Below are 13,892 nucleotides of genomic sequence, written 5' to 3'. Positions count from 1 at the left end.
CTACAAATTTAACAGTCTATTGCATCATCCTCCTCTCCCGTTTTTTTTTCCAAGCCATACAATATTTATGCATGAATGATTTATGGAAGTATGTAAACACATACCCTACAACTGATACTTAATATAGAACATATATCAGAAACAGTTACTAAATGCTTCCTACATGACAAGAAAAAAGTTTTCCAGTACCCATCAGTATGTAAACAAACAGAAGTGTAATCCTCTGGTATCTAATCATTGTATATGTAACACGATTTTACACATACTTGTAGCAATAAAGAAAAGGTATTTTTGAAGCCTACATGAATGACTATCTCATTGCTAAAGGTAAGGACAAAATCAAAGGCGATCCAGTTACTGTAGTGTTACAACTTATCACCTGAGCTGTGCTGAATTAGGCTGTCTGTGTTCCCAGCCCAATGCAACTGTAAAGAGAAGCATTTTCACTTCCACGGTGTACTACATTAATACATTCACCTCTTTTTGCAATGGAGTAAGAGCATACACACACAGTCATTTACTGCAAATTAATTGGTGACTGATAATTTAATGGTGCTCATTTGCTGGCAACTCTCTGTTGTTTTTCTACATATTAAAGAATGGGTACCTTGAAAGATGTATTGTACTAAATAAAGGACCCTTTAGAATTAGTTGGTTTTACTTGCTCACACCAAAACAGAGATTTAAAATTCTCACAAATTCATTAGCTTAAATTTCAAAGCCATGATTCTGCAAACGCTTACATATGTGGTTAATTCGGGTTAACACTTGAGCACACGGTTAGCTCACCCGCTATCCCACCGATGTTATCTCCTTGGCCATCCCAGAAGTCCACCAGTCTAAACGATCTGGAATTTTTTGTTCTTGCATTTCTTTCTCCACCTGATTCAAATGTTCACACCAAGCTAATGAAACAAAATGCTTTCACATTCCTTAAAATTTTGTTTCATTAGCATGATTCCTTCCACTGTGGCCTGTCAAAAACACTCTATGATCTCCTGGAAAAGTAAAATAGCGTGCTGCTTAATTTCTTAACAGCCGCGCAGATGAGGAAAGCCGAACACAGAGAAAACTGTTGACAAGATCTAAGCCTGAGTTAGTGCTAATAAGTTAATTATTGTTTCAAAAGTAACAGACACCAAATAATTTTGAAATTACATTTTTTAAATAAGTATGAAGTACTAAAATAGATTAGGAATCTAATTCACGTATTAGCCTACTAGCTGTAGAGAAGCTGGATTTATAAAAAGGAACACTGCCTGTGAAATTGGATTCCTCAGAAATAAAACCTTTTTTTCATTAAATCAGACAACTCAACTTACAAAGGTATGCAATACCAACCCGCATGGATCAAGTTGTATTTTACTCACCATACTGGAAAGATTTCTAGAAATCATCTATAAGCCACTTGAAATTATTGAACTGGGGACATAAAATATTTCTCAATTTACTTTCTTAGCTTATCACAATCAGCGGCCAGCGAAGGAGCTCCAGAGCTGCTGAGCTGAGATAGAGCAAACACCACCACAAGCTCCTTTACATGAAGTAACTTCCTCAGTTTTCTAAAATACCACAACTCGGTCATACTGAGCATCCCCGACCCTTCCCCGTGCTCAAGGATCTTTGGTAAACAGCTCTCACTTAATTCATCGGACACCTTTCACGGGATTTTAGCACGGCTTTACTTGGATCACAGCTGAACACAGACTTCTTCACGCCTTTCCCTTCAGCCCTGGCCTTGATACGACTTTGCTATTTTGGAAAACGCAACCGCACAGCCACCTCGCAGCTACGCGCACCCCTGCTATCTTCTCTTCCCAGCCTGACCATGGACTCCTATACCGACTTGCTCCCCGCTTTGCCTGCTCTGGCAGACATCTACCCAACTTGAGACTGCACTAGGAGCTTGGACATGAAGTTTATGTGAGCTATATATTGCAGAAATAAAAATAAGAAAAGCTGCAGGCAATACATTTATCTCTATGCATGAATCTTTAATTTTCCCAGAAAATTACCGAAGCAGGCATTGAAAGAGCTGTAGCTGGGCCCTCAGGATATGAGCAAAGGACCCCATTTATGGTAGTCCCTGCAGCATCTCCAACCAGAAACCGGAGTTCCTTCATAACAACTCTTGTCTTCCTTCCCCAGAAATGCTATTTTGTTGTGAGAAAAAATAGTCACCTCAAAAATGAGCCCTTTAAACCCTTTCTGGCCTTTTATCCAACTCCTTCTGAATGAAGCTTTACTTCTCCTGAAGTTCATCACAAATAGGTTTTTTAACAGATAGTACTTTATGGAACTGAGAAGAAGTATTTTTTATGTAAAAAGCAGCTTAATTTAAAGATAAAAAGAGTACGGCAAAGAAGTAAAATGCAAGTGTTAACAAAGATAAGCTGATTTACGTTTTTTTATTTCTATTCAAGAAGCGCCTAAGATCTTCAAACAGGCATAAGGGCCGCACAGTATTAGATAATGCACAATGGACAAACATCACAAAAATTATTCTCACTGCAGATAAAGACAGAATTTAGTATGCAGAGAAAGTATGCAATAGGTGAACAAGCAGATGAAGGGGAAGAGTATGTAAAGGTTAAAAAGGCAGCAGCGAAGACAGGTGCATTGAGCACAGACACAAATGTGAGGGTTAAACTGAATAAAAGGGTTGGGTTTATTAAAAGTTAATTTCTGCTATCTCCACAGATGATTACACAGAAAATAACAATTTGACTAATTAGTTAATATTTGCACAGTACTTTGAATATATAAAGTGATATATAAGTTAATATCATTTCAATTAGACTGGAAATGAGATAGAATTATCAGTGCATTTATTAATATTTAATATGTTCACTTTCAACAACAGCAACAAGCTTTACATTTTAATTGTGTACTTCAAAACATAAAGCTTCAAGGCCCTGTGAAGGAACTACAAAGTTTTCTTCCCAAGATCCTACCAAACCCCCACACCTATTACAAACAAACATACACTGATTTTTAACCAAACAGACAGTTAAATTAGGAACTCTTGATTTGGAGATGAGCGACAGGGTCCACGGGCCATGCTTTGTCGCTTTTTCTTTCCGAAATAGATTCCCTTTATGATCGGGTCATTCATTTTTATGGCCTGAAGGCACATCCAATTTTTGTGAAAAGCCTCCTAAGGGCTACTCCTCCACTACACAGCAGTGAAAGAGGTGATAGACCACAGGGCCTGGGGGTCTCCAGATGACGGCCAACAGAGTGAACTAATCCCGTTTTACACAGTCGCATCAGCTGCATTGCACTGGATTAAAAACAGTGCCCTGCTTAGGGAAGGGCTGCCACCCCTTGCTGAGGGTCTTCCCAAAACGGGAAGCCAAGCGGGGCTTTCTTAAAAAGCATCGTCCCCTCAGCCAAGCCACTGCTGAACACTGCCCCGGCCCCCCCAGCTGCAGGCCTGCCTCCGCAAGGCAAGGGGGGAGGCGGCACCTCATGCCCGTGCTGCCCCGTCCCTTGCAGATCTCTGCCATGGAAGTCTGTCAGCACTGAAAGCAAACGCAGCTTCCCATGGTCTGTGCTTCCCCAGGGACCATGCAGCCAGCTGGGAGCTAAATCAAACGAGCAGGCTAGAAGTTTCAGGGTTATCTGGCCTCCTGTTTGGTTTCACTTCAAGAGCTGTCAGGGCAAAGCCATCAGCCATGAGCATAGCATCCAACGCCGCCCGTTCATGAGCGTTCACCCAACTACGCTCAACACCTTCACAATGCTCCAAGCAGCAGTAGCTCTTTACACACCAGAGTAACTATAGCAATAATCACAAGGAAATAAAACTGTAGATCAAAAACTGAGAAGCTAAGAAATCTTTAAGAACAAGAATAAGTTCTTATTAATTTAGACAACTTCTACTCAACGGCATTTTGAGAGGAATTCTTGAAAGAAAAGAATAAAAACTGGAGTGCAGAAAGAGTTATTCAAAGTTGGGTTTTTTTAATTGCCTTCGTTAAATACTATATAACGTGCTCTTATTTGAAAAACATCAATCAAATTTATAGATTCATGATAAATAGTTGTAATTATAGCTGCCTGAAAATAATTCAGCTGTCACGTTTACTCTGTCAAAGTAAATAACGCTGTCATTTTAGTTGATGTGTGTGACTTGAGTAAACATTTCAAAGCATGAATTTTGCAGTAAGATTTTTTCACTTGAAACAATTGCTCAAATTAATTTTCCTTCCAACTCTAACTTATTATGCTTATTTTCTTAGTAAGAACCAACTCTAACAATTTCACCAAAGGATCCTGAAGCACACTGTGGATATATAAATCATCAATCATACAAAATGCGCACTAAAACACATGGCCAAAGGAAAAAAGTAGCTTTTGTACTACTCCATCCTTGCAGCTGTAGTGCCTTGAAGCATTTCAAACACTTCAACTTTACCCCTATACCACCCAGGCATGGTAGGGAAACAGCATCACTCCTGTTCCACAGATGATCTGGGGCAAAAATACTTTTCACAATTAAGAAGTTAATATTATTAAGAAGTATTAGACAGAGCTGGATGTGCTTAAGCTGGTCTCAATGAGGTGGAGAGAAAGAGAGACACCAGGAGAGCTTTCTAAAGACAGACCTTGATGGAACACACTTCAGAATATATTGGTGGTACAAAAATTTCCATCTGGGGACAACAGAAAGCATTGTATTTCACAAAAAGGTCATTTTTTACTGAAAATACAGGGAAAGAAAATGTTACAGCTTTTCAAAAATAAAATGAGGGAAACTGAGTGACTGCTTACTTCATCAAAATATGGGAACTAGTATTAGATCTTTTTAAAAAACCCCAAACATGCCAAAGGTACTTGGGAAATTCCTATTTTCAGGCTCACATTCTGCTGACAATTCCAGTTCGGATCCCTTCAGTGACCTTAGCATTAGACTCACTTCACTGTCTTCTATTTATTAGCAGTGCGACACTATCAAAAATGAACAGTGCAGCAAAATATTTTGAAAAGTTCTGTTCAATAACAGCTGAAGGACAAAACTTCTCAGCACTCTATTCTGGATTAATGAAAAAAAAAAATAAAATCCCACAGTACACCCTCAGCTTTGAGAATCAATCAATTATTTCTTCTTAAGACATGACAACACTGTTAACATTTCCAACCCAACATTTTTTTGCCTTCAACTCTTCACCTGTTAAATGGGCACAGTGCTCCTTACCGTCTCTGCTAAGCATTTGAGGCCTTACATAAGAAGCAGGTGCTAGTACTTAAAAATGACCAGTTAAAAACATATTGTACTTACGTTATTCTTGGCGGTTTTGAAAAGGAAAAAAAACTGGTTTTCTCCGATATATGTTCGTTTTAGACTACACCACTTTTCAGTACTGTAAACAGAAGATAAAAGCAATAAAATTGCACTGACCTTTTCCTTAATGTAGACTCACAAACCTTGACCACCCTGATGACCTCTTTAACAGTACGTCGGAAATCATGCATTCTTGCTGCCACTAGCAGAGCTAGAGAATAAGCAGGGAAAGTCAATGTCAAAGAGGAAAATTTCCTGAAGAAAAGCAGAAAACAGTAAGATAACTATAGCCTCTCTTTGCCCCTGCCTTTGGCTAAAAAGCTGTAAATGCTTATGCTCAGCTTGCTGCTGAATACAGGTGATTGAATTGACTTCACAAACTTTGCTTCCTACCCAATAGAATTAAGCTGATTGCAAACTGCACCCTGAAAAATTCTGTGCTTCAGCATTTGGGCAACCGTGGCCAGCTACTGAAAATACAGCACAAGAACATCTCATTGATCCCATATTTTCAAAGCTGTCATCTTTTCAGCAGAATTTACTAGTCCTCAATAAAAAGATCTCCAGCAAAACACTGAATCTGCCTAAGCTGTTATCTTCATCATGGTCACCACTACCACTGTCTTGTTAGTGGCCAAGTACTCTCTGGCAAGACCCTCTACACAGCTAGGTAACTAGCCCTGGCTGCATGTTCACAAGTCTGTTGATTCAGAGCACTAGCTCCGTTTTGAAGCATCACCCCCACCCATCAAGCAGTGGGTCAGTGCACAGAACAGTTTTAAGCATGCAGAACTGCTTCTTTTCAGTGGAAACTAAAACAGAGCTCTACTTCAGGTATATGTGTGAAGTGCTCCAGTTTCTAATGGGAACATCAGAGGCTGAACTAACAACTGGTCCTTCAAAGAACTATGCGTGGCACAGACATTTAGCCCAGGAAACAAGCTAAAACCCATCCACAGTACACCTCACGAACTGTATGTTGCATGGATGGATGCAGGGGACTCAGCACCTGCTTCCATCTATTGATCCATCTCTGTTGAATCAAATTACTTGCTCGTGTGGATACAGTCTATGTAGTGAATGAAAGACCAGGCTGCTCTCCCATAGAGTCTATACCCAAATTTTTAGCAATGTGCAATAAGCAAGTACCGTTAACAAAAAGAGGCTAGAAATTTCAAGAAGACTGCACAGTTCTGGGTTCCCTAAGGTTTGACCACTGTTTCTCGTTCCAGCATGCACATGTAAGATCTTTCAAATAAAATAAAGTGCATATATAAACTCTGTGACTATCTACACTCTTCATTACTCTGACCTCACTGGCTGGTACTGTCTACCTTTTAACCTAGCCCTCCCAAACTGGTAGGTTTTACGTAAGCATCATGACAGCAATGGATCTTGGAAAAAAGATGAAGAAGTAGAGGGAAATAATTTCACAGAACAGGTCAAAGAGGGCATCTCTTGCATAAGACTCTGTGTAAAGACACAAATCAAAGTGCTTGCGCTAATGGTGTCATTTTAGCTGACAAAAAAAAACCTTTTAGCAGCTAAATCTTGCAGAGAGTGAGGGTGAGAAGAGTGCCAGAAAGGAGGTTAAAAAATCCAAAATGTAAGATACAAAGGATCTGAGCAAGTAATGTAGGAGCAAGGGCAAAAATGGAGCTTGAATTTCAAAAACTGTTCCAGTGAAGACCTATATAATCTGTAGGTGCCTAACAGCACAAAACCCAGAGAATGTGGTATCACTGAGCAAATCAGAAAGTCCTCATCTGTTCCCAACTCCCAGATTCTCCTGTGCATCCCACTGTGAGGGAAGTGATACACCCAGCGTTTGACATACCTGCTCCGCAGAGCCCAGACGGCCGGCGGCCGGTGTGCATCCAGTCCCGCTTCATTCTCTGCAACAGCCTGAGAGCCGTCATGGACACCTCGTGGTTCTTATCCCCAAACTCAAGCATGTGTGCAAAACGAGGAATATATAAACATGGATCTGCAACAGAAAGAAAGATAATTATTTCTAATCCTAACCTTTGATTTAGGAAATGCAGTACTCGAGCAGCAGCACTACTGTGAAGCTGTTATGGTTGGCTTGCTTCACATCTCAGCAAACAACACGGATTGTGCTGCTGGGCCATATCCTCTGGTCACTGAGCTTTAGAAGCAACTTTTTAGTTAAGCTAAAACAAAACCCTTTCTTGCTTTATAGACAAGAGTTTTAAAGCATGCGCAACGTTTTTCTTACATGCCTTTCAGAGTCCAAGGCTGCACATGCCAACTCCAACACATGAGCAGTATTACTGGTATCACTGAAATTATGGACAAAGCTAAGCATTTGCAAAAGCTTTTGCAGAATGAGGACTTGACTTAGACCCAATGCTTTTTAATGTCTCCTGCAAAGTAACAAGTAAGGTAACTTGCAGGTCTCGTACCTGACTACAAACTGAGCTTCAAAAAAAATCAGTTTGCTTAAAATCCCATGGCCCTAGCAAAAGTCTCCTTTACATCTTCAAATTTACTTCCAGCTCCTTCTCAGACTCATATTCCAACAATACAAAACACTGTTTATTGCAGATACTAAGGCATGCTCTCCATCGGCATAAATTGTTGGAACTCAATTAACGTCAACAGCGTTATGACAATTTACATCGGCCACGGATCTGCCTCCAGATGTATAAACTTATTACAAGTGCTGGCGTTATCAGCTTCAAACTAACCAAAATATGTCAGTACGGATTGTGCTTTGCCTAAACCAATTTATAATTTATCAAACAATCTTGTAAAAGCTACACTTAACACATGTTTACTCTTATTTGAGGTATCAGTTTCTCATTTCCTGCCAGCCTTTTATCACTTGACCGAAAATCCATGATGTACGGTAAATTGTTAACTACCAGGCTCAACTCAATTTCCTTAGCTGATCCCCTATGTGGGCACTTAAACTGATAAAGATGAAAATTCAGCTGGAAACACTGGAACAATCTTATGAATTTACAATTAATCAAAGCCATTTCATTTAGCACCGAGTTCTAACAATGATGCCCTGTTGCTATCCATAATTACCAAGATCACACCGTAGGTGATTATGCCTGTCAGCCCTGCAGAAGCATTTAAATGAACACATTTATTGAGCAAGAACTTCCAAACACACTTCCCTCAAAACCAAAGAAATGCCGGAGTGCAGTCACCCTCTAAACGTGACCCTAAAACTCAAAGGTTTAGGAAGGATTAACTGATCCCGATGATTCGTAAGGGTGGCTGCTCTGCATTCCCAAGTATGATTTTAGAAAACTGCACTCAACAGAAACGCCCAGTTCCGAAATACAAGAAAAAAACCTTTCAGAAGCGGCAGCCCAGGGTTCAACAGACATTTAAACTTTGCTCTTCGCACTGCAGGAGCCTGTGCAGTGTCCGAGAGGGCCCAGCTTCAGCTCCGTGGGCGCAGAGCGGAGCAAGGCAATCCACCGCCTTCTCTTCCCAGTCCCGGGAGCATTTACACACCCGCCTTGTTGCTCCTCTGGCATTTCTGCTGGCATTCATGCCCACCCGTCATTTGACAAGATATTGCACGTCATTAATTTAAATTCTGAAGCTACCAGCCAGAAAATGAACGCGTGGGGGGTGGTGGGGGCACGTGTGCACGGACTGCAAAACCTGAAGGAGGCTGTAAATGGCCAGGAGGCAACACCAGCAATATAGAACTTGAATGCAGGGCAAAGGTTAACGTAAACATGTCCCGCGTGGATGTGAACTTTTTTTTTTTAGCCCCCCCGGACACCTGGCTCCCTTCCAGCGGTGGAGGGGGGGCGCCCCGCTGATGCTCACCCCCGCGCCTTCGGGGCGAGCCTCGGGCCGGCACCGGCCGTGCCAGCGCGGCCGAGCCCGGTGCTTCCCCGAGCGGGGCCTGCGGCGGCCGCCGAGCAGACAGAACAGGGACGCGCCGGTGCGTGCCGTAGGGGAGCAGCACCTGCCCTGCCGAGGGCTGCCCTTCGCTCATCGCTCGGGACCGGCACTTTCCGCAGCGCCCGGGCGCCACGCAGTCACAGGAAACGTTCCGGGAACGGGCGGCGCGGCCTCCCCGCCGCACAGGTACCGGGGGCGGCAGGCCCGGGGAGCGGCCCGGGAGCCGGGCCCGCCGAAGGCCGCCCCCACCCAACGGGCACGGGCAGCGCGGCGGGGGTGTGTGGGGGTGTGTGTGGCGGCCCCACGGGAGGCGGGCGGGGAGGGCCCGCACAGCGGGGCACGGCGGCCCCAGGGCTACGAGAACAGGCCGGGAAAAGCCCCGCAACCACCCGGGCTCGGCTCGCCCCGCCGGGCCGTGCCCCTGCGGCCGCCCCCGGCGCCGGCTCGGCTCCCCCCGCGGGGCTGCGCGGCCGAGCGGAGCGGGGCGGTGCGCGGCGCGGCGGCGCCCCCGCCCGGGCCTCCCGGGAAAGGCGGTGGGCGCCGGGGCCGCCCGCCCCGCCCCAGGAGCCCCGGGGCCCGGCCCCCGCGCCGCCCGCCCCGGCCCCGCGCTGGCTCCCGGTGCGGCGGGGCGGCGGGGGGGTCGCGGGCCCGGCGCTGCGCACGTACACCCGCGGCGGGGGGGCGCGGCGGGCTGGCACACGGGGCGGGGACGGCTCCCCCCGCCTCGCCCCGGCGCTCCCCATTGGCGCGGGCGGCCGTGACGCGCGGCGCGGCGGCTGCCTATTAGGGCGGGAGGCGGAGGCAGGGCCCGGCAGAGCCGCGCCGAGCCCGGCCGCGCAGCGCCGCGTCCCGCCGCCGCGAGGGGAGCGCCCAGGGCAGCGTCGCCCGCCCGCCCGGCGCGGAGGAGCCGGGGCGCCCCGCGGTCAGGAGCAGCGCGGAGGAGCAGCGCCGTGCGGCGGCGGCCGCCGCGGGTGGAGGAGGAAAGTTGGTGCGAGCGGCGGCAGGGCCGCCCGGGAGCGGGACTGCAGGGAGCCGCCGCCTCGCCTCGGCCCGGCCCGGCCGCCGCGGATGTGCCCCCGCCGGGCGGGGAAGGACGGAGCGGAGCGCGGTCGCTGGCAGCGGGGACTGGGCGGCTGGCTGCGCTTCACCCTCGCCGGGCTGCTGCACTCGGAAGATTTGTGGATTGACTCTCGCTTCTGACCCACTGCCTCGGCTGGATTTGTGGGCTGTTCTGCGGCTGGATTTTGGCTTTTTTTTTTTTTTTATTATTATTTTTCTTCTTCTCTTTCCTTGGGGGAAGGAAGTGCCTGGCAGCCCCGCTCGGGCTCCCCACTGCAATCGTGGCAGTGCCGCGGAGGCTGGGACCCCCCCTGCGAGCCAAGGTGAGCGCTGGCACCGGTCCGATACAGCAGCATCCCTCTGGCCCCCGGAGAGGTGCGGGGGATTTAATCACCGAGCGCGCACACACACCAAAAAAACCAAAAGCCACCCTGCACCTAGAAGCGTACAAAATATCCAGATAGTGGGACTCGCATTTGGGATCTGTTAGTTCTCTTGCTCATGCCACTGCCCCATGGTTGCCTCAATGGCAGGATCATGAAGTGTTTGACTTTTTTTCTTCTGCTTCCAGAGACCTTAAAGAAGTCCAAAAAGAGTGTGAGGTCAAACGGCAAGGTGCCAGGATGCTATGAGATAGTGCCCCTGTCCCTGAAGAAGAAGATGGCTGCAGAACTTTACCCTGCCAGCACCAACACCAACATTGCAAACAGTAACGCCGCCGCCGCCGCCGCCACCGCTGCCAACAGCAAGAAGAACGCCCTGCAGCTCCAGCAAAGCGCCCAGCCGCCCCCGCCGCCCCAGCTCCAGAACCTCAACAACAACAACTTGGAGAGCGCCAACTGGCAGTCCTTCCACCCCACGCTGCGGGAGAGGTAAGGGCAGCCCCGGCGGACCCCCCGCCCCGTGCACCTGCGCCAAGGCCGGGCTGGGGCGGCCCCGGCACCGGGGGCCCCGGCGGGAGGAGGCTGGGGCGGCCGCGGCACCGGGCGAGGGGCTGCCCGCGGCTAACGGGGCTTCTCCCCCCTCCCCTCGCTTGCAGGAACGCACTGATGTTCAATAACGAACTCATGGCTGACGTCCACTTCATCGTGGGCCCACCGGGCGCATCCAAGAAAGTTCCTGCCCATAAGGTTTGTACAGATGATTTCTGGCTGCTTAATGCTGCTGCGCGTATTGCCTTCTCCCCCCGCCTTCCAACTAGGTTCCACTTTTTTTTTTTTCTAATTACAGCTCTCGTCTAATCCCAGAAGTAATTCACATACGCTGCAATTAAAGGGAGCAGTCCAAGGCAGTCTTCTGCCTCCACTGCAGCTTTTAACTTTCCCTAAGCGTAGCTCTTAGAAAAAGCCAGCGCACTCAGCATTTACCGATGTGTATGACTGAGGCTTCTCTCTCTTTATTTTCCAGTATGTTTTGGCAGTCGGTAGCTCAGTCTTCTATGCTATGTTTTATGGCGATCTCGCAGAGGTCAAATCTGAAATCCATATACCAGATGTGGAACCTGCAGCCTTTCTAATCCTATTAAAGTAAGTGGCCACTACAAGTCTACTAATTACATGGACAGAATCAATGTAGCTTATAAAATATACATCTCCTAATTGGCATTGTGCAATACGCACTTATTACTGTTTACTTCATGTGCTGACAAATGCTGAATGTCAGATTCACTGCCAGCAAAGATGATAGATCAATCTTTCATGGCCTATATATATATTTCCCCCCCTCCCTAAGAAACTATCTTTTTCCCATCTAGATACATGTATAGTGACGAAATAGACCTGGAAGCTGACACAGTTCTGGCTACACTGTATGCTGCCAAGAAGTACATCGTGCCGGCCCTAGCAAAGGCTTGCGTCAATTTTCTGGAGACCAGTTTAGAAGCAAAGAACGCTTGTGTCCTGCTGTCTCAGAGCAGGCTCTTCGAGGAGCCAGAGCTGACGCAGCGCTGCTGGGAAGTGATTGATGCTCAAGCAGAAATGGCACTGAAGTCAGAAGGCTTCTGTGAGATAGATCAACAAACACTAGAGATCATTGTAACCCGGGAGGCGCTCAACACCAAGGAAGTGGTAGTTTTTGAGGCTGTTCTCAACTGGGCAGAGGCTGAATGCAAAAGGCAAGGGCTGCCGGTTACGCCACGCAACAAGAGGAACGTATTAGGAAAAGCTTTGTACTTGGTGCGGATTCCGACCATGACTTTGGAAGAGTTTGCCAACGGAGCTGCCCAGTCCGACATCCTCACCCTTGAGGAAACTCACAACATATTCCTGTGGTACACAGCCGCAAATAAACCCAAACTAGAGTTTCCGCTGACAAAAAGAAAAGGACTCGTACCTCAGCGATGCCATCGGTTTCAGTCATCTGCATATCGCAGCAATCAGTGGAGGTACCGAGGGCGATGTGACAGTATTCAGTTTGCTGTAGACAAACGGATATTTATAGCAGGACTGGGATTGTATGGGTCAAGCTGTGGCAAAGCTGAATACAGCGTCAAAATCGAACTGAAGCGCTTAGGCGTTGTCCTTGCTCAAAATCTGACAAAGTTTACTTCTGACGGCTCCAGTAACACTTTCTCTGTGTGGTTTGAACACCCTGTGCAGGTTGAGCAAGACACGTTTTACAATGTAAGTGCTATTCTTGATGGTAATGAACTCAGCTACTTTGGGCAAGAGGGAATGACTGAAGTGCAGTGTGGGAAAGTGACATTCCAGTTTCAGTGCTCCTCGGACAGTACTAATGGAACTGGAGTACAAGGAGGACAAATACCTGAGCTCATTTTCTATGCATGATGCATTTCACCTTGATTGTATTCCAATACTGCAATGATGCACATTAAGGGATTTTTCAGTTTTACTATGAACTCTGCAGCAGTATGGAATGTTATGCTACTTACCTATCTGCTACATCAGGCTATACGAATAAGTGAAGGAATGCTCTTGAATTTAATCTTATTTTATTTATTCATAAGCTATTTGACTTAATTATTAAGACTGCAACAAGCAGAAAAATGTTAAATTTCGCACGTACTGTGCATTTATTTTGTATATAGATAACTAACTTGCAGAGTGCAGCTGACTTAAAACAGAATGTTCTAAACTAGAGCAGTTTATGAATCTGTGAAATATAAAACATTTTTACTTGCCCTAAATCCTGTGTACTTGATCATTGCTGATCTTATGGCTTGTGTCTACTAATTCACCTACAGTACAGTTAACAGGGGTGACAGTCCTGTAGTCTGTCCCCTGCTGTGCATCTACACAGGGCATTAGCTATCACTGCAGACATGAAAGCTGCCTTGCCTGGTAACAGAGATTACCCAGCAGCAGCCTTTACTTTCCTTCATGAAAAAGGGTGCTGACCTATGCAGAAGCTCAGTTTTTTTGGGTGTGTTGCCTAAGCTGAAGACCAGCAAACCATGAGTGTAATCAGGGTTGATCAAAATCATCCGGTGGTTATATCTGAAAGCTTCTGATGCCCATTCACATACATCCTCTGACTTAACCTCCAGCCTGCCCAGCAAACACCACACTGACACTTGCACCTGTCAAACTGCACCCCACTCGAAGGGCCAGAGTCAAGACATACAGATGAAGTTTTAATGCAGTGACAGGCTTCATCACAGGTTTAGCCCACAGCTGTGATACTGGCAACC

General features: G+C 46.5%; 2 protein-coding genes across 4 annotated transcripts in view; one reads left to right on the top strand and one right to left on the bottom strand.

The window, feature by feature from the left end:
- The window catches only part of BRF1 (BRF1 general transcription factor IIIB subunit), a 175,614-nt gene that overhangs the window by 81,478 nt on the left and 80,244 nt on the right, over positions 1-13,892 (bottom strand). For both annotated transcript variants that reach the window (XM_080395468.1, XM_080395469.1), the window contains 2 exons: positions 7,125-7,274; positions 5,405-5,498 (listed from right to left, as the gene is read on the bottom strand). In XM_080395468.1, the coding sequence (XP_080251594.1) occupies positions 5,405-5,498; positions 7,125-7,274 (244 nt within the window). The remainder of the gene's footprint in view (positions 1-5,404; positions 5,499-7,124; positions 7,275-13,892) is intronic.
- Positions 7,287-13,388, top strand: BTBD6 (BTB domain containing 6). 2 transcript variants are annotated; one of them, XM_080395471.1, is made up of 5 exons: positions 9,975-10,566; positions 10,815-11,115; positions 11,283-11,373; positions 11,651-11,769; positions 11,997-13,388. In XM_080395471.1, the coding sequence occupies exons 2-5, from the start codon at positions 10,904-10,906 to the stop codon at positions 13,027-13,029; spliced, it is 1,455 nt and encodes a 484-aa protein (XP_080251597.1). In that variant the 5' UTR covers positions 9,975-10,566; positions 10,815-10,903; the 3' UTR covers positions 13,030-13,388. The 2 variants fall into 2 exon arrangements, with proteins under 2 accessions (XP_080251596.1, XP_080251597.1); XM_080395470.1 differs by having other exon boundaries at positions 7,287-11,115.

The sequence above is a fragment of the Falco punctatus genome (genome assembly GCF_963210335.1).
Source record: "Falco punctatus genome assembly, chromosome: 7".
NCBI lineage: Eukaryota > Metazoa > Chordata > Aves > Falconiformes > Falconidae > Falco > Falco punctatus.
This window is presented reverse-complemented; position numbering and strand designations above follow the sequence as displayed.

Bases quoted from the DNA above. Each gene is read 5' to 3' on its own strand.
- BTBD6 (XM_080395470.1), top strand. From the start codon at position 10,745: ATGCCACTGCCCCATGGTTGCCTCAATGGCAGGATCATGAAGTGTTTG. The intron at 11,116-11,282 runs GTAAGGGCAGCC...CCTCGCTTGCAG, and splicing joins CACCCCACGCTGCGGGAGAG to GAACGCACTGATGTTCAATA. The intron at 11,374-11,650 runs GTTTGTACAGAT...TTTATTTTCCAG, and splicing joins AGAAAGTTCCTGCCCATAAG to TATGTTTTGGCAGTCGGTAG.